At 40.1% G+C, this 19,143-nt stretch overlaps 1 protein-coding gene across 8 annotated transcripts in view; it reads left to right on the forward strand.

The window, feature by feature from the left end:
* DPY19L1 (dpy-19 like C-mannosyltransferase 1) overlaps nucleotides 1-19,143 on the forward strand; it is a 135,282-nt gene that overhangs the window by 43,448 nt on the left and 72,691 nt on the right. For 7 of the 8 annotated variants that reach the window (XR_012157446.2, XM_073332900.2, XM_073332905.2 and 4 more), the window contains 5 exons: nucleotides 3,413-3,512; nucleotides 5,297-5,374; nucleotides 11,154-11,240; nucleotides 13,138-13,197; nucleotides 15,654-15,734. Coding sequence is in view for 7 of the 8 variants with exons in the window: in XM_073332900.2 (XP_073189001.1) it covers nucleotides 3,413-3,512; nucleotides 5,297-5,374; nucleotides 11,154-11,240; nucleotides 13,138-13,197; nucleotides 15,654-15,734 (406 nt within the window). In the remaining variant the exon portion in view is untranslated. The remainder of the gene's footprint in view (nucleotides 1-3,412; nucleotides 3,513-5,296; nucleotides 5,375-11,153; nucleotides 11,241-13,137; nucleotides 13,198-15,653; nucleotides 15,735-19,143) is intronic. The other variant, XM_073332903.2, reaches the window with a different exon arrangement.

A 19,143-nucleotide genomic window follows, 5' to 3' on the forward strand; every position in this document is an offset into this window, starting at 1 on the left:
TCTCTCCCAGTGCTGCACTGTGACCACACAAGGCATGTTAAAGTGCTGCCAGTGTAGACTAGCCCTGCATTGGCCTTCAGCACTGGTTCTCCACTTGTAACTCCCTTCTCTTCATGTGCCAATATACATTTATGCCTGTATCTGTAATTTTCTCTCCATTCATCTGAAGAAGTGGGGGGTTTTTTACCCACGAAAGCTTATGCCCAAATAAATCTGTTAGTCTTTAAGGTGCCACCGGACTCCTCGTTATTCTCAGGTAGCTTCCAATTTATGTGTGGTTATTAAGAGTGAAGAGTTAAAAAACAGAATCCCTGAGACAGTGCATTCATTTATAGGCTATGGTCTTGTACGTACTAGTTTTTTCCCCTCAGACATTACCCATTATTGCTAACACTAATGGGTCTCCACCATTGGTAGCGGAGGTGATACTACTGGTGTAGGCCAGGCTCCCATGATCACAACATTTTTAACACTGGGCTAGTGGAGCTACATTGGTGTTAGCAACATTGGCAATGAAATAAACTCATAGCTTAGACACAGCCTTACTGTACAAACAAGAAATCATATATATGATTCTTTCAGTGATTGCCCTTGTCATTCCACACTAGATGTGTGGGCACCAGTGCATCAGAGTTGGATAACTTTTTCCCATAGCAATACCCTTTGTGGGGGCTCATGAGCCCGCCGTGTGCTTTTGCTAATCACAAGAGCATAAAGGGGCCGGGGGGGGCGGGGGCAGAGCTGCCCTGCCCCCCCACCTTCTCCGCCCATCATCAGTAGTCATAACAAGTCTGAATGCCTCACACTTCCCCTTTGTGCTTTAGAGACCTAAATTTCAGAACAAGTGGATAAAGTGAACAAGGAATTTAAGGTTTTTATAGTGAGGGTTGTTTGCCCACTCCTCTTCGGGGTCTGTGGTGGATGAAACAGACTCAGCGACTCGTGACAGCTATCACTATGCACCCTGTTTCATGGCTGCAGGTATCGAGCATACCAGCTGAAGTCCCACACCCTCTGAAGGTTCATATTTGTTTTGGGGAAAAGCAGAGGAAGCTCTGAACACTAAAAGATTCCAGGATAACCCTGAAATCAATTGGTATTTATACCCCTGCTATAATAAAGAAGCAGTTTTGGCCTCAGGCCCAGCAGAGGTATCCATACTACCCAGTGAGACAGCCCAAAAGCTCTAGAAGGCATTCTAGGTCTCAAAAGAAGAGACCCCTGTCTTCACCTCCTTCAACTTCTGCGACCTTCAGACAACTTTAAACTTCCAAGCAGTCTTTTTGATTCTTTGGTCGAGGGCAGCAAACCACTCCCAGAGATCTTCTCTCCCTTTGGCAACAGGTTGTCCCACTTCCTAAATGCCTGGACCCACATTACATCAGATACCCTAAGCATGCTGGAACTGGGATATGCCCTGCAATTCATGAATATTCCTCCATTCCTCCTGCCCCCTTCCCTGACCCTTTTCACAGACCACTCTCACAAGGTTATACTAATTCACTAAAAGATGCTGACATCCGATTCCCCAGATGTACATGGGCAGTGGTTCCATTATGCAGCTCTCTAATCAAGTCCAGCAGAGTGGTTGTGACATCTATGCCCTTTAAGGCCTTCTATAGTGCTGCTCGGCCAACTGAATCAAATGCAGCCGTAAGGTTGACATATGCTACGTGCAGGGGTTTTTGAACTCATAGTGTATCTCTGACTACAAGCGGAGAGCTGGTGGCATCTAGTGTGGAACTGTTCCTCGTAAAGCCTGACTGTTGGGAGCAACACAGAGCAGGGGCTCCAAACGTGCCAGCAGAACATTTGCAAACACCTTCCCTGGCCTGGACGATAAAGTGATTGGCCTATAGCTCTTACATTCACTGCTCAGTCCCTTTTCCTTATAAAGTGAGATCACAATACTGTCCTTCCAGCTGGTTGGCAAGGTTCCAGTTCTCCACAACAGATGAAATATGGCCAGAAGATGGCTGTTCCATGAAACTTTAATTGGTGGTCCCTGTCACTCAGACAGAAATCCATGGGGGCATTTTGAAACTTTGACAGTTTTTCATTATGAAATATTTATTTGGTGACTGAGGTAACTGAAAAATGGAGTCAGAGGACACCATGGGTCAGTACAAATTCAGGTGAGCGTATTAGAATGTTTCAACTAGATAGTTATTGCCTCACCTGCCTCATAGCCTCATATATAGTTTTGTCCCCAATTGTCCTCTTGTGGAGGAGTGGAAACATGGCAGCCATTCGTGGGCTACAGGGCTCTGCTCTCAGGCATCACTGGCACCACAAAGGGGCATGTCTGTCGGAGAAGGAGTAGAAAACTTTCCTGCTGACTTGCAGCAGTTTGGGAAAACGGGCAACCATCCAAGAGGCTCAGAAACTTCCAAGGAAGGACATGTGGGTCAATTCACACAAGCGATTATAACTATAATCCTCCTAATAGATTAAATTAAAATTTTTTGTGACATTAGACCCCAATAGAAAGTCTGGCTGCAGCTGAGTTATCTAGTTTCTTTGCTGTCTTCTAGCAGATGGAACAGTTTAGTCTGAATGAGCTGGGCATTCTTCTCTTTTTAGCATTATATCCCATGGAAACAGTTTTCTTCTTTTATGGAACTGATTGTCCTTCTTTGGAAGTTCTTGAACCTCATAGGTGGCTGCCTCCGTTTTCCCAGACTGCTACAAATTGGCAAGAAAGTTTCTACTCCTTTTCCCATAGATATGCCTTTTTGTGATGCCAGTGACCCTTGAGTACAGAACCCTATATACTCCCAAATAATTGCCATATTTTCACTCCCCCATAGGTAGGTAGACAAGTGGAGATTAAATAATTATATATGGTGAGGTCAAATTCTGAACTCTTGTCCTCAAATACCATTGATATCCCTAGTGTTTATAATACGGTACTAGAAGTATTGCACAAAATATTTGTCTGTCACTTGAGTGGTGCATCATTCTGGCTGTCATGTTGTCAATGAGACTGAGGCAGTCTGGGCATCTTTAGAGAAACCTGAAGAGTTGGAACACTTCATAAAGCCTGAAAGGAATTCTAAACGAAATACTGCAGTTTTGAGATGAATGTTGAGATGAATCATGACTTATTTAGTGGGGCCACTCAGCACATTTTTTGTTTACTTCAACTTCTACTTTTATTTCAAAAGGTGAGCTATGAAATAACGAGGGTCAGAATTAATTATTTTAATTATTCTTATATTCTATATTCTTATGGAATTAATACAAAAGTTACTTAGACTGTTTTGTTCACAGTTGTCAATTTATATTGCAAGTCCAGTTACAAAGCAATTTTTAATTTTTTGATACTATTTTCTGCTGCTCTTTTGGATGAAATGCAAAGGCCTATTATAGTTTAACTTACTGGTATCTGTTCTATTTCTTTTTTCCCAAGGACTCCGAATATTAATAGAGGAAGCTTGATTGCACTGTGTGTTTCTAATGTCTTTTTCATGCTTCCCTGGCAGTTTGCTCAGTTTGTCCTTCTGACACAAGTAAGACCATTTTTATTGAATATCAGTGTATTAAACACACCTCTGTTCCTGTACACCGGACAATAGCTTAGTGTGTATGTAGCTTCAGAATAATAAGTTCAAGCTTTATAGTGGGACACTATACACAGTATGTTTAGACAAGTGTGTAGTTCATTGCAAAATTAGATTCAGGTAGAATCTTTACCTTATTTAGATAAATTGATTGCTTTGTACAGGCAAGTGAATTCATAGGACTTCTGATGTTTTTAGCAACCATTGTCATTCTGTAGCACAGTAACCAAAATTAGATTTTATGTTCATTCTTAATATCTGTTCTCTAAACAGAGTCCAGAATTCAGCAGCCAGACTTCTCTTGCTCTCAGGTTCATATTGCACCATCACATTCACTGCTTGTCCTAACATCTCCAAAGTTATTTCAAAATTGTCTCCTTCTTGTCCCACAATCTCAATCACCTTAGAGAGAAAACCCCACAGTTAAAAGTATACCAGAATGTTTGTCCTTATTAGAACATAGGTCTGCCCCTTTTAAGCCCTTCCCAGATTTCTCTGCCTCCAGAGAAATAGAAATAGTCCAAATGTAGTTTTGCAAAACCATACGTGAAAACAAATATTTTTGTGATACTAAATCAAATATTTCAGTTACAAAAATTTTGTAGGCATGGAAATTCAAGTAATGTGCCTTTTAATCCAAGAAATGCATATATTAAGAAAAAACCCTCCATCGTTAGACCCAGAAAGTGAAATTAAAATGTTTAGTTTCACTGCCCAAATTGTTTGAAGTGTAAAAAGTAAAAATAAAAATATCTGAGTACAATAACTTATTAAAATTAAAAAAATATTTTAATAAACTAAGGTGATTAATACAAATAGGGAATTATTTTAAAATGTCTTGGAACATTTTTTTATGTTTAACATATATTCCAGCATTAATTTTATATGGATAGTGTTGACTTTTGGTGTACCTACTGCTACCAGGTACAGTAACTACTGTCTGAGAGCAGCAAAGAGCTCATCTGATTTAATTGGCTTCAGAGTAGCAGCCGTGTTAGTCTGTAGTCGCAAAAAGAAAAGGAGACCTTAGAGACTAGCAAATTTAAGTACTCCTGAGGGAATTCTGTGCCAAAAAAGAAAAATTCTGTGAACTATATTTTAAAACTCTGCCAGTTTTATATGTCAATAAATAAATGTGGAGACTCCAACATGGCAGTGGGAGCACAGGCCACTGGATGCACAGAAGACGGAGATCACCCTGGAGCAGTCCCATCCTCCCCACAGGACAGGGGAAGCAAAGAAATCTGTGGGGGGAATGAATTCTGCACCTATGCAGTGGCACAGAATTCCCCCAGGAGCATATAATGTAGTTTAAAAGAGTCTGTTAAATATATCTCTAGGCAGCACATACTTATCTTTATGCATTTGTATTAGAGAAAAATGTAAGCCCAGAAGTGCTAATTAGCACAAATTAAAAAAAAAAGTTCTGTAATCAGGGGCTTTTAAGAATATTTCAGTCAATAGAAGGTAGATAAGCACTTACCTCTGTTTAGGAAAAGTAAGGGCTTGGATTTCACAACACAAAGCATTGGTCATCATATCTAGCTTCCCCACTGAAAAATTACTCTTTATGTGTAGCTTCTAAGCGCAAGTGCTCTGATTACCTGATTCAAAGGGTTGCTGCAATTCATAAGCCATTAGCCATTAAAAGGAGCTACAGATGCTGAATAATGTATTTATGCTGTATGAATGTATACTTTTCAATTAGTTTAATCTTCTCTCTTTAATTCCAGATAGCCTCGTTATTTGCTGTGTATGTTGTTGGTTACATTGACTTTCTCAAGTTACAGAAGATACTTTGTGTACATATGGTAATACTTCCTTTTAAAAAATCTAGTCAAATCAGCTAGTCAAGAGAAGTTAGTTTTAGATATTTTGATTAGTTGTGTAGTGAGTATAAAGAGTTACTGTAAGTAAGACTAAGAGTGAAGGGAAAAAAGGAATAGAACCCTGTCCATATATAGACCTTGAGATGCACAAAAATGACATTTTAAAATACACCACTGAGTATTTTCTGCCTTTACTAATTGTGTATTGGAAAAAAAAGAAAAAATTACTGGTTTTAAAAGAATACTATCAAACTTGGTAGACCAACATTTTAATCTGTCGTAGAAGTAGATATTTTAGAGATGCCTTGCTAATAAATAAATCTTTTTATGATTTAGACAAATATGTAAATGTAAACCAAGTATTTTAATATCCTAAATCATTAACAGTGCACGGATTTGTTTTCCCTTTATTGTAAAAGCTAAGTTCACTTCTGCTACAATATCATGGCCAGTTCAAAGATGTTAATTGGAACAAGTCATGAACAGGGCCGGATTAAAGCGGGGCTTTAGGGGCTGCATCCCAGGGCCTCTGACTAAGGGGGGGGCTCCGCAAAAATATATCCATAGTGATATACAATTCAGTGGTCACCAGCCTGCCAATTGCGATCGTCTGGTTGATCCTGAAGCCTCTGCCAGTTGATGACGATCTCTGGGCCGCTAGAAGTCCGGTGGCACAGCAAGCTCAGGCAGGCTGCCTGCATGCCTTGGCCCCACACTGCTCTCGGAAGCAGCAAGCTGCTGGCACGTCTCTGTGGCCCCTCGTGGTGGTGGTGGGGAGGCTCTGCGCGCTGCCCCCGCCCACAGCACCGTCCCCGCAGCTCCCATTAGCGGGGATGGCACTTGCAGGTGCGTGCAGGGCATGGAGACAAGCTGTCCCCCTCCCCGCAGGGGTGCACCGCCCTGGACCCTGCATCCCCCTGAAGCTCAGGGCCCCCCAAAGCGTGGAGCCTGGGGTGGTTGCCCTGGTCTGTCCTATGGACAGGACAGCTCTACTTGGACCTGTTCTGGGCACCACCAAAAATTATACAAACCTGGCACCCATGGATATTGGTCATGCATTTACAGGTTTCTGTATTTGTGTATTTTGAGAAACATCTGCTACCACATTATTTTCTGGATTTTTCCATGGTGTTCAGGATCTTCCTGAAGAGTCTAATTGCTGTAATACGCTTCATTGTCTGGGCATACCAAAAGGACAGGATACACTTGATATGGATTTTAATCAGGCTGCAACTTTATTATATAGAGATCTGGGACTACCAGGCAGATAAAGTGTACAGTGCAGGCAAATCGATGTTTATTCAAATCATTATCTGGGGCTTTCTCCAGCCCCACTTCATTTTCCATCCAGGTCCCTCCAGCCAACCCATGGTTTGGACCTTACTATCCACCCCCCTCATAGGAGGGTTAAGGTAGCTATGAGACCGGGGAGTGGGGGTTGGCTCCCTGTTGTACCAATCATAGGAGTCCCCAAACCTCCTTCCCCCGTTCTGTTCCTTTACCCAGCACCTTCTTATGAGTCCTTTACCAGGCCATTTATTTGGTCACTGGATGCCTTCCCTATGGAGTATCCGCACTGGACATCCACCACACACTTACAAAATAAGTTGCGTCATATAGCCTACCACCTTCTCTTATCAGAAAAGGTCATCCCTGACACCCACTCTGGGGAAGGCAAAAAAACCTCACTCGACCGAAGCCAATCTGGTGGTGCAGGAAAAATTCCTTCCCAGCCCCCCTTAAAAAGGAGTGACTAGCACAATGCCCACAGCAGGTCCTAACCCGACTTGAAATTTGCCTCCACTAGGGGAGGGAGGGTGGGTGCTGCCTTGCCTGCTGCATGGAAAAAAGGGGCTTCCCACGCCGGAGCTTGCACCTTTATGGCCTCAGACCTCACATTCCTGGGGGATGAGTCAGCACTGCGAAGCTGACCACCGTTCACCTTTTGTAGCAGTCTCGGACCGCCTCCACCCACCCCCCCCAGCCATAAAGCACAGCTGCCCTCCCTCGGCAAGCCCAGCCAACGTTTGCCCCGCTTTAAATGCGGTGCAGTCATTAAGACTTAAGAAATATCCTATTATGCATTGTTGAACAATATACTGATTAGGAGGAGATTATTGAGAATCCAAAGATCTATAGTTCACCTACTAGAAGAAACAACTTAATATAGGCTTATGATTATCTTTCCCCCATTGGTTCTTTCTGTCCTTCTCTTGAATTCTTTTCTCTCTTCCCAGGAATTGATTCTCAATCTCCATCCTCCACTTCTCCCCATTCCAATATGTGTTAGTGCCTCCCCATCTCTTCTATAGATTTAATGCTTTACTTTGTTATGCCATCCAGTGGGTTTTAATTTATTCTTACAGATTCTTCCCTTGCTGATTATGGTCTCTCACAGTGGGTTCAACTGATTCTTAAGGAGTAGTCTCCTCATGGATTTTGTCCTTTTAACTTCTAATGGATTTTGGAAGCACATCCCCGGGCTATTCAATATCAGCTTCTGAGACATTGGCTGGGCCTGTGAATCCATATGTTTTTGTAAAATCCAGAGTAATTCTTGCCAGAACAGCATAGTTGACAGCTACAACTGAATAAAAAAAAATATTGGAGAAAACTATGATATGGTTAAGTATGCCTATAACCAAAGTGCTGCATCAAATTTTTGGTTTACCAGTTTTTATGGTGTTGTTTATTTGAAATGTACAGCTTTCTGTATGACAGAAATATTAAGTTGTTGTTTGAGTAGTGTCCCTCTGGGTGCTTCAGTTCAGGTGCACATGCATCCCGTGCCTTTGATCAGAGATTTTTGGTTGTGTTGCTTGTCCGGCCTGCTCATGCACCCTACACATACTCCTGCCCCATACCCAGGTTATTTAGGGCTGTGTGGGCAAACAGCCTTCAGTTCCTTCTAGTGGTGCTGGAATTAGGGGTACTGCTACACCCCCTGCTTGAAGTAGTAATAAACACCAAATACATGGTTTCCATCAGCAGCACCCCCACTATAAAAATTGTTCCAGCATGCTTGGTTCCTTCTCAGGTGCCTTTGGCCAGAATTGGAATTTAGTGTGTTCTTGTTTTCTCTTTAGAGTTATTATAGTAAGTAGTAGTTTAGTTTAGTAGTTTATAGTTATTGGAACTGTTGTTCTCATTTTCTTTCTCCCCTCCAAAAAAATTTTTTTTTCTGGTTCTGAGGAGTCCAGTATTTTTTCTTGAATATGGGATGCTGGGCTACATGGGTTTTAAAAGGTGCCTCTCCTTTTGAGGAGCCATTCCTGTCAGTGAGGATTTTTTCCCTAAATTGCTAATGAGAATTGGACTCTCAAGTCTCCAACAAAATAGTCCTAGCTTTGAAACCTTTTGCCACTGCAGGCAACATGGAGTGCAGAAAATTCTGTTCCAGAGGAGGACTCAGGCATCTCCTAGAGATTGAGGATTTTCTCGTTACATAGACAAAGGGTCTTTCTCTATGTGTCTCCACCAATTCCATTGCTTTTAAAAAGAAAAGGAGTACTTAAGGCACCTTAGAGACTAACAAATTTATTTGAGCTTAAGCTTTCGTGAGCTACAGCTGGTGAAGTGAGCTGTAGCTCACGAAAGCTTATGCTCAAATAAATTTGTTAGTCTCTAAGGTGCCACAAGTACTCCTTTTCTTTTGCGAATACAGACTAACACGGCTGCTACTCTGAAACCTGTCATTCCTTTTAAAGGTTCTCAACAAGATCAAGCACAACCAAGCCAGGGTCATTTTGATTATATCAACTTGTCAGACTCACCTTCTGCTCTCTGTGGCAACTCCCCATCGATTCTTGACTGTCTCAGGATGTGAGTCAAACACTTCACCCCAATCTGAACATTCTGCAACGCAAAGCATGGCTCCTCAATGGCTCTCAGGATTAGAGGCATCCTGTTCATTGGGAGTACAACATGTGCTGTTAAATAGCAGGGAGAAATCTACAAGACACACTTACTTCCAGAAATGAAGATGTCGTCATCTTTGGTGTAACCTCTGTTATTTTTCACCTGTCCAGTCATCACTTTCCACAATCTTGGATTACCTATTGGAATTGAAAACATCAGGTCTCTGAATTCCATCAAGGTTCCCTTAGCATTAATAATAGCTTTCCACACACGTTTAGGTGGTTTCTTAATTTTCATACATCTGATCACAATGAGATTCTTAAAGTCTTACAAACCTTTTCCTGCAGATTAGTGATCCTAATCTGCTTTGGGATTTCAACCTTGTTTTTAACCATCCCATGAAACAGCCTTTTGAACTACTAGCTACATGCTCTGTTACATTTGTCCATGAAGACAAGTCTTTTTGGTGACCTTCACTTCTGCACAAAGGGTTGGAGAGATTGGGGCTCTAATGGCAGGTCCTCCATTGACTGTGTTCTCCAAGGAAAATGTATCATTACAACCCCCTGCAAAATTTTTACCTAAGGCGGCTTCTGTTTCATATTAACCAGACTGTTCACTTTCCAGTTCTCTTTCCTAAGCTACATTAGTTTCCTGAGTAGAATATCTTCCATATGCTAGATGTTGAGAGGGCATTGGCCTTTTACTTGAACAGAACCAGAACATCCAAAAGTCCCCATGACTTTTTGTTTCTATTGAGGATAGGTCTGGGGAATACATTATCTCCCAAAGAGACTCTTTGGATGTATTATTGCATGTAATGGTTTGGTTGATGCTCAAACGCCCCTGCAAGTGACTGCATGTTCTATTTGATTGCAGTCTGTCTGTCTAGCCCTACTCAAGAATGTTCCAGTTGCTGAGAGATCTGCAAAGCTGCAACATGGAGTTCAGTGCATACTTTTTCCAGCCGTTATGCTTTGGTTCATGCTGCTAGATCAGATGCTGCAGTAGACAGTGCAGTTCTCTCTTCAGCGCTGGACTCTGTTCTAAACCTCCCGTCTCCTTGACCTAAGGAGTCACTTTGAAGTGGAGCACCCACAGGGACACAACTCAAGGAAAGAGCAGTTACTCACCTTATGCAGAAACTGGAGTTCAAGATTTGTCCCCCTTTGGGTGCTCCACTATCTGCCCTCCTTCCACTTTGCTTTGGAGTTCCCTATGTGGGGCTTTGCAGTAGAGAAGGAACTGAAGGTGGGTTACCTGTACGGTCCTATACAGCCTCTCTTCGAGGCATAAGCATGTTGAGTGCGCATGTGAAGGCCAAACAGGCACTGCTGCCAAAAATCTCTGATCAAAGGTACAGGGTGCATGCGCATCTGAAGTGGAGTACCGAAAGGAACACATATCACAAAGAACTCCAGTTATTGGACAAAGTGAGTAACCTCTCCTTTTTTTTCCTCCTCAAAATTTCTTTACTACTTTGTCCACGGGACTCTGAGAGTCTCTGACTATCAGCATATGTAAGTGATCTAGCAAAATAACTTGACAGAATGAATAAAAACATCAGAAGAAGCTTTTAAGAAAATGAAAAAAGAATATAATGGGGTTGAAATCTATTCTGTTGTTAAATCTTTTATTCCATGTTACTTGTATCATCATAGTAGTTCACATTTGCTACATTGCCATCATTTAAAATCTTTATTACTAACCTGTCTCAATACAGTTCTGTAAACTGGGTCTCTAGCTTAGAGAGTTGCTGCATAGTATGTAGATATTGATATATTTAAAGAAAACCATGGTATTGCTGTCAGTTATTAATTATTTTATTTATACTATATGTTGTATTTGAGAGAATTACTTGATGGTTTAGATATTCTGAGATTTTTGTATTTTCTTATTTCAGGCATCTCTTGCACTGTGTTTCGTTTTGATGTTTGGCAACTCAATGTTATTGACATCATATTATGCTGCCTCTTTAGCAGTTATCTGGGTAAGTTTTGGAAGAACTCATTTCAGATGCTTAGGAATGTACTTCTGCACTATTATCTATGGATTGGCGCATTAAATGGAGAATTGTAACTTCTCTAAATAGTTAGAAAAGATTATACTTCCATGAGATCGATAAGGTTAGTCTTGGGCAATGTTCCCTCTAATTTTTGACAGGCTGTGTGCGCAAAAAATTTCTTCTGGGCAAATTGTTGTGCTTCTGTGCAAATTTTTATGTGCGCGGTGTTTCACTGTATGTGCAGGGTTTAGGGTCTGTGTGCGCGTGCACAGCTTAGAGGAAACAGTGGTCTTGGGAGATGTTTGGGGAATGGGGAAGGGTTAATAAAGTCAGTAAAATGTTGACACATCAAAGCTTTGACACAAGAGAAACTGAACATGGACTTACGCTTTTTCATGTGTAAGGCTAGAACAATCACGTTTTACAAGGTACTAAAAGTTATTTATATGCTGGCAAATTTTGTAGAACATCTGACACAAGGTATACGTGATTAACTGATTGGACTTTAAAGTAAAAGCTGTGGCTTCTGTTTCTGTTTGAAGCTTAAGCAGTATTAAAAAAAAAATCTTAAAACGTATACTTTTTCCAAAACTGCAAATAGTACAGAACAGTATGACCAATAACAGAAGCAACAATAATCAGAAAGTATGCGTCAATATGAAAACAGTCTTGGAAGGCCCACTCACTCAGGAACACTCTACAAGCATTATTTAAACCATTAAAGGTTTGCAAAAAGAAAAGGAGTACTTGTGGCACCTTAGAGACTAACCAATTTATTTGAGCTGTAGCTCACGAAAGCTTATGCTCAAATAAATTGGTTAGTCCAAGTACTCCTTTTCTTTTTGCGAATACAGACTAACACGGCTGTTACTCTGAAACCTGTCATTAAAGGTTTGTCATCCAGTATATTCCTCACCACTATTTTTTACAAAGAAAACTTACCTAAGCAAATCATGTACTTACGCCAGGAAGGAAGAAGACAAAATTATCAATCAAGGCTAGTAGGAGGACACTAAAGAGAGCCTATTTCCACCCCAGTCTCTCTTGATGTTCCATCCTGGAGGCATGGAGGGTAACCCAATGTCTCAGTCTTTTTATTTTAACTTTTTGTCTCTTAGATCTTTTCTGAGAAAAAGGGATGCTGAGCCACCCCATGGCTCCTTTGTTAGCTAAAATGTCCTTAGTTACAAAAAAAGCTTTGTTGTTTAATCATTTGTAATGAAATCTTGATGTCATATGGCCATTAGTCTGGTGTAGAGTAGGCTTCTTACAGCTCTTCAGTTAATGCCCCATTTCTGATTTTTATTGCTCGTAACATCCACTGACGGTAAGAGTTCTTGCTATCATAAGATGGTGAAGAGGGTATACAAGAGGAAAATTTAGAACTTAGTAACAAATTTGTAACTTAGTAACAAAATGCAGGGAAACCTAGTGATTCTGTGTTTAGTAATGTTTTTCTGTCATTCTACCTCATCTTCCCTTGGGGATTTTTCGTGTACATTTTTTATGCTGTAATTAGTAATTATTCCTTACTTTGAAGTTTCTTTTTGCTGGTGAAAATAGGCACGCTTTCTGTGCTTGTATTGCCTTTGATGTTTTTTCAAGAAAACCTGAAACTATATAAAATAGATTCTCGCCCGGAAGAGAGAAGAGTGGTTCTAATTCACTGTATGGAAACTGCAATAATAAGAGTATCAGTTCTTATGATATTCAGTCATGTGATCGACAGGTTACATGGGTTTGAACTATACTTTTTAAGGATGTTCATTTGGTGACATGTCAAGCTCTGTAGAAAAAATACATAGTTTTTTTTTCATGCGTTACTAGAATATGATTGGAAATATCATAAAATAGGTGCATTGATTTTTAATTATTATTTTAGGGTATTCTTGAATTGAGTCCAAAATTGCTGAAAAGGAGTAGAAGAGAAGTCAGTTTATGGGTAAGGATTGATAATCCAATTGAATTTATCAGAAAAGAACTACCACTTATTGGTCAGCCAAATCAGGAAATTATCCATGTATTTCTAATGCAGTGAATATGTGAGAATTGATAGTTTGAAGTAATATTTTGAATATCAATATCCCACAAGGAAAACTGACACAAAAAGGAATAAAATGGATAAGTAATTTGACAAAATTGAACTAAAAGCTTTCACACTGTAAGAGTTGTTAGAAGTTAAAAATACAGGAATTTTCTAATTAGTTACAATATTTACAAAATCATAAGAATTGGACCACTTAAACTAGGTTTATCTCCAAGACAGAACTATGGAAGGAAATTGAAAAATAATCCAATATCTGATTAAAAGAGCAAATTGTATGCACTCTTACTTGAGAACTTCAGGGCAATACTGACAAAGTGATTTAGTTTGAGAAACAGATATGAACAGCAAATTTCTCCAGAGGATTGAAAGAATATGATGATAGTACAAGTTGACCATCATGGAGAGAATACCAGTGGAAAAGTATGATTAAATATTGGCTCCCACCAGAGTTGCAAAACAAAATGAACACAGTAAAATTCTGGAGGGGATACCATGATAAGGGGGATCATTTCCAAATCATAATCCTAATTTTAAAGGAAGCTAGTTAGATTAAAAAATAATGGATGTAAATTCCTTTTACTTTGAGGCTAGAAAAATGTCCCAATTTGTGGAAATTAAACAACTTTGTAATTAAACAACTCTGGTTAATTTCTTATAACTGGAGCCAATAAATGTGATGGGTTCTCCCATCATGCCACCTGGAACTGGGGTACCACTGAGCCCCACTGACCCACCATCTGGGTGCTCTTTACACCGTATGGCTGTGACCAGCCTACCAAACTCTCTCCCAGGCTTCAGCACACATACAGGTAGGGGCACAACCAGCTGCAGTACATACAGACTGCTGTGATCAGCTCTGCATGGGGAGGCTACAGCTTAGGAGCTACTCAAGTGCCCACCCCCCTCTGAAGTGTAAACCCAAAATTATAGCGTCTTGTGCTGCACAGGGATCTGTAGAGCGTAAGCTCATGAAATTCGCCCTCTCCCTCAATGTGGAGAGGAAATATACAACAGCTTTTGCCCCAAGTTAAGACTTCCACACACTGGTTTGTGATAAAGCAAAAACAAATTTATTAACTACAAAAGATAGATTTTAAGTGATTATAAGGGATAGCAAACAGATCAAAGCAGGTTACCTTGCAAATAAACAAAAACTCAATCTAAGCTTAACATACTAAAGAGGTTGGATATGAGTAGCAAATTCTCACCCTAAATGATGTTTCCAGGAGGTTGCAGAGATTCTTAAGGGGCCAGTTGCACTTGCGTCCAGCTTAAAAATCCCAGGTGTTTCTTTTTCAGGCTAAAAATTCCTTCAGCCTGGATCCAGCACTTCCCCCCAGTTCAGTCGTCGTTCCTTAGGTGTTTTCAGGAGTCATCTTTGGGCGGGGAGTCAGTGAAGAACCTCGATGATGTCACTCCCCTGCCTTAAATAGCTTTTGCATAGGGCAGGACCCCTTTGACTCCAAGCATCTTTCCCACACTAGTCAGTGGAAAAACACTGGTATTCCCAAGATGGAGTCCAGTACCAGGTGACCTGGCACATGATCCTGAAGGGTCCTAGCAGCCATGAGTCAGAGATTGTTTACAGCATCCTCAGGAGGGACTTCCTGTGGTAGATTAGCCTCTTTTAAGACCTATTGTTTTCTTCTAATGGCCCATCAACCTGAATGGGCCCTTCCCAGCCAGCTCTATGAAGAATATGGGATGCAGTGTCACAAATATATTTCACCCTTTTGCTTGAAAAAAGAAATACCATCTCTAGAAAGGTGATTAGCAAGAATAAAAAATGGAAAGACATGCTACCTACATTAGATTAACTGAACTATTTCAGGAAAGGAACAAAATGGGATATATATCCATTTTTAAAATTACCATATGTATGCCTCAACTTGTAACTAGTCTGCCTCAGTTCTGCTGTTTTCCATTAGCTTGTTTTTATTCATCCTCTTTTAATACTTACACTGTTAACCATTATGTTAATTTTTTATTAAAAGGAGCTAAAAATAAGATTCTGGAAACCTCATTTCTGCTGACTGCACTCTTGCTGTGATACTGTTTCAATGCACTAGGAGAGAAGAGGGAGTCTTAACTGTAGTGCTTGGAGCAATGTGCATAAAGCAGTACTAGATCTTTCAGTTTCAATAGGAAAAGATTTAATATTACTACTGTGTTCTCTAATTATTGGAATGTACTTTGAGTTACAAATCAAACACTTCTTGTGATTGTCAGTTGCTTTATTCTTGACACTTTCCTAACACACGAGAGAACTTTTTCCACTAACTGTACAACTCCAGTATGCTTTTTTTCTTCTGTTGTCCTCCTTCGGTCTGAATGTATCCTTTATTTTGTAGGCCATTGAAGGATTTGCTTGGTTATTTGGGACAGTCACCTTGAAATATTTGACTTCTCGAATATTTGGAGTAGCTGATGATGTAAGTGCTGCTTTTTTTAATGTTAGTCATTGTTAAAGGTTTTATTTTAGACAGTTATGTTGCTTCATATCTTATTTAATCCTTTAAACATTTTCTTCTTTTCTGAGAAATTAAATATTTAAACTGCACAATATTTAAGATGTTCGCTAATTTATTATTCCATTTTCTTTTCTTCCTAAATGACATGGACTTAAACATTAAACCAAGCCAATAAATGAATGCTGTTACTTTTTGGTAAGCCAATGTAATGTTCCAAGAAATTGAGTTAGCATGGAAAAGTGAAATTTTGTTCAGCTCTTAGCTGACCACTATTCTTGTAGGACTATGCATTTGCTAAGTAAAACTTTGACACATGGCAAACAACTTAGTAAAACTGTCTTCGGAGTTTTAAAAAATTTTAGTGACTTATTTTTAAAGACCTATTCATGCTTTATGGGAAACCCTGGGAAACACTGAATTTATAAATTTTACATTTAGATGACATTGTTCTGCATTGCTACTTTATCATTAAGGGGTTTTGCATGAAAACAGAATCTAAACATTTACATTTTATCTATTTGGCATGTTTTGATCAGAAGCATTGAAGAAGGAAAACAGAACAATGCTGTAATAAATATTACTGTAATACAGTAAAATAATCAACAAGTAACAAATTGGCAAATGTTATCCAGAACTAGAATAAATTGTTAACAATACAAAGAAGAGAGATGATAGTAAGATCTTCAAAAATAATGTTGAAGTTTTGGTTAAGATAATTGTTTCTATTTTGCTTTATTATTCTTTATTATATTATATATTTGGTATTGTATTGTCATGAGATTTCTAGGATTACTTGCACAGAAGTGAGAGAGGAATTATCACTCCAGGATTTCATGATTTCCATAGCTATCCTCCAGGCATTTGGTACAGAAGCTGATTTAAATGATAGGTTACAAACCACAGTCAGTAGTTCTGCAATTTCACATTTGAGTTCCTTCAGAACTCTTGGGTGAATACCAGCTGGTCCTGGTGTTTAGTTTATCAGTTTGTTCCAAAACCTCTTCTAATGGCCCCTCAATCTGCAACAGTGCCTCAGATTTGTCACCTAAAAAGAATGGCTTGTGTTTGGGAATTTCCTTCATATCCTCAGCCATGAAGACCAATGCAAAGAATTCATTTAGTTTCTCTGCAATGGTCTTATCGTCCTTGAGTGCTCCTTTAGCACCTCAATCATCCAGTGGCCCCACGAGTTGTTTAGCAGGCTTCCTGATTCTGATGTACTCAAAAAAATTTTTGCTATTACTTTTTGAGTCTTTGGCTAACTTTTCTTCAAATTCTTTCTTGGCCTTCCTCATTATATTTTTACACTTCATTTGTCAGAGTTTATGCTCCTCTCTATTTTCCTCAGTAGGATTTAACTTCCACTTTTTACAGGATGCCTTTTTGTCTCTCACTGCTTCTTTTACTTCATTGTTTAACCACGATGGCACTTTTTTGGTTCTCTTACTGTGTTCTTTAATTTGGGGTATACATTTAAGTTGAGCCTCTATTATGTTGTCTTTAAAAAGTTTCCATGCAGCTTGCAGGGATTGCACTTTTGGCACTGCACCTTTTAATTTTTGTTGAGCTAGTTTTCTCATTTTTATGTAGTCCCCCTTTCTGAAATTAAATGCTACAGTGTTGGGCTGCTGTGGTGTTTTCCCTGCCACAAGGATGTTAAATTTAATTACATTATGGTCACTATTACCAAGCGGTCCAGCTGTATTCACCTCTTGGACCACATCCTGTGCTGCACTTAGGACTAAATCAAGAATTGCCTCTCCTCTTGTGGGTTCTAGGACTAGCTGCTTCAAGAAGCAGTCATGTAAGGTGTCAACAAGCTTTATTTCTACATCCCGTCCTGAGGTGACATGTACCCAGTCAATATGGGGATAGTTGAAATCCTGCATTATTATTGAATTTTAAAATTTTTATAGCCTCTCTAATCTCCCTGAGCATTTCACAGTCATTATCAATGTCCTGGTCAGGTTGTCGGTAATATATCCCTACAGCTATATTCTTATTATTAGAGCATGGAATTACTATTCATAGAGATTCTATGGTTCAGTTTGGTTCATTTAAGATTTTTATTTCATTTGATTCTACGCTTCCTTTCATATATAGTGCCATTCCCCCACCAGCACGACCTGTTCTGTCCTTCCGATATATTTTGTACCCTGGCATTACTGCGTCCCATTGATTATCCTCACCCATCTTATCATTTAGACTTCTAGCATTTGTATATAAGCACTTTAAAAACTTGTCAATTTTTAGCTGTCTGCCGTTACATGATGTGATTGAATGAGACTCTTTTCCATTTGATTGTTTCTCCTCAGATCCTACCCGTATTTTATCATCTTCCATCTTCTCCTCTTTACCAGGATACAGAGAATCACCATTAATAGATCCTCCCCTAAGGAATGCCTCTGTCCAAGCCACGTGCTCCTCCGCACCTGCTGGCTTTCCCCCAGCCCTTAGTTTAAAAACTGCTCTATGACCTTTTTAATTTTAAGTGCCAGTATTTTGGTTTAGGTGGAGCCCCTCGTTCCTGTATAGGCTTCCCCTTTCCCAAAAGTTTCCCAAGTTTCTAATAAATTTAAACCCCTCCTCCCTACGCCATTGTCTCAACCACACATTGAGACCCTGCAGTTCGGCCTGTCAAACTGGCCCTGCGCATGGAACTGGAAACATTTCAGAAAATGCTACTATGGAGGTCCTGGACTTCAATCTCTTACCTAGCAGCCTAAATTTGGCCTCCAGGACCTCTCTCCTATCCTTCCTTATTTCATTGGTACCTACGTGTACCATGACCACCAGCTCCTCCCTGGCACTACACATAAGTCTATCTAGATATCTTGAGCAATCTGCAACCTATGCACTAGTTGGGCAAGTCACCATGTGGTTCTCCTGGTCATCACAAACCCAGCTAACTATGTTTCTAATGATTGAATCCCCCGTAACTATTACCTGTGACTTCCTAATAACTGGAGTTCCCTCCCCCAGAGAGGTATCCTCAGTGCAAGAAGGTACCACATCATCATCTGGAAGGAGGGTCCCAACTATGGGACCATTTTCCTCTGTCATGTTGGATGTTCTCCTTCGCTGCAGCTTTCATCCTCTTCAATACACAGGGGCTGTCAGACCGGGGGTGGGACCATTCTACTGTGTCCCAGAAAGTCTCATCTATGTACCTCGGTGTCCCTTAGCTCCTCTAGTTCAGTTACTCTGATCTCCAAAGCTCGTACATGGTCTCTGGGGGCCAGGAGCTTCTTGCACCGAATGCACGCATACGCCATCTGCCCATAGGGCAGGCAATCATACATGCTGCATTGGGTGCAATAAACTGGATAGCTCCCACTCTGTTGCTGGACTTCTGCCTGCATTCTCTTTT

The sequence above is a fragment of the Lepidochelys kempii genome, chromosome 2 (assembly GCF_965140285.1).
Source record: "Lepidochelys kempii isolate rLepKem1 chromosome 2, rLepKem1.hap1, whole genome shotgun sequence".
Classification (NCBI taxonomy): Eukaryota; Metazoa; Chordata; order Testudines; family Cheloniidae; genus Lepidochelys; species Lepidochelys kempii.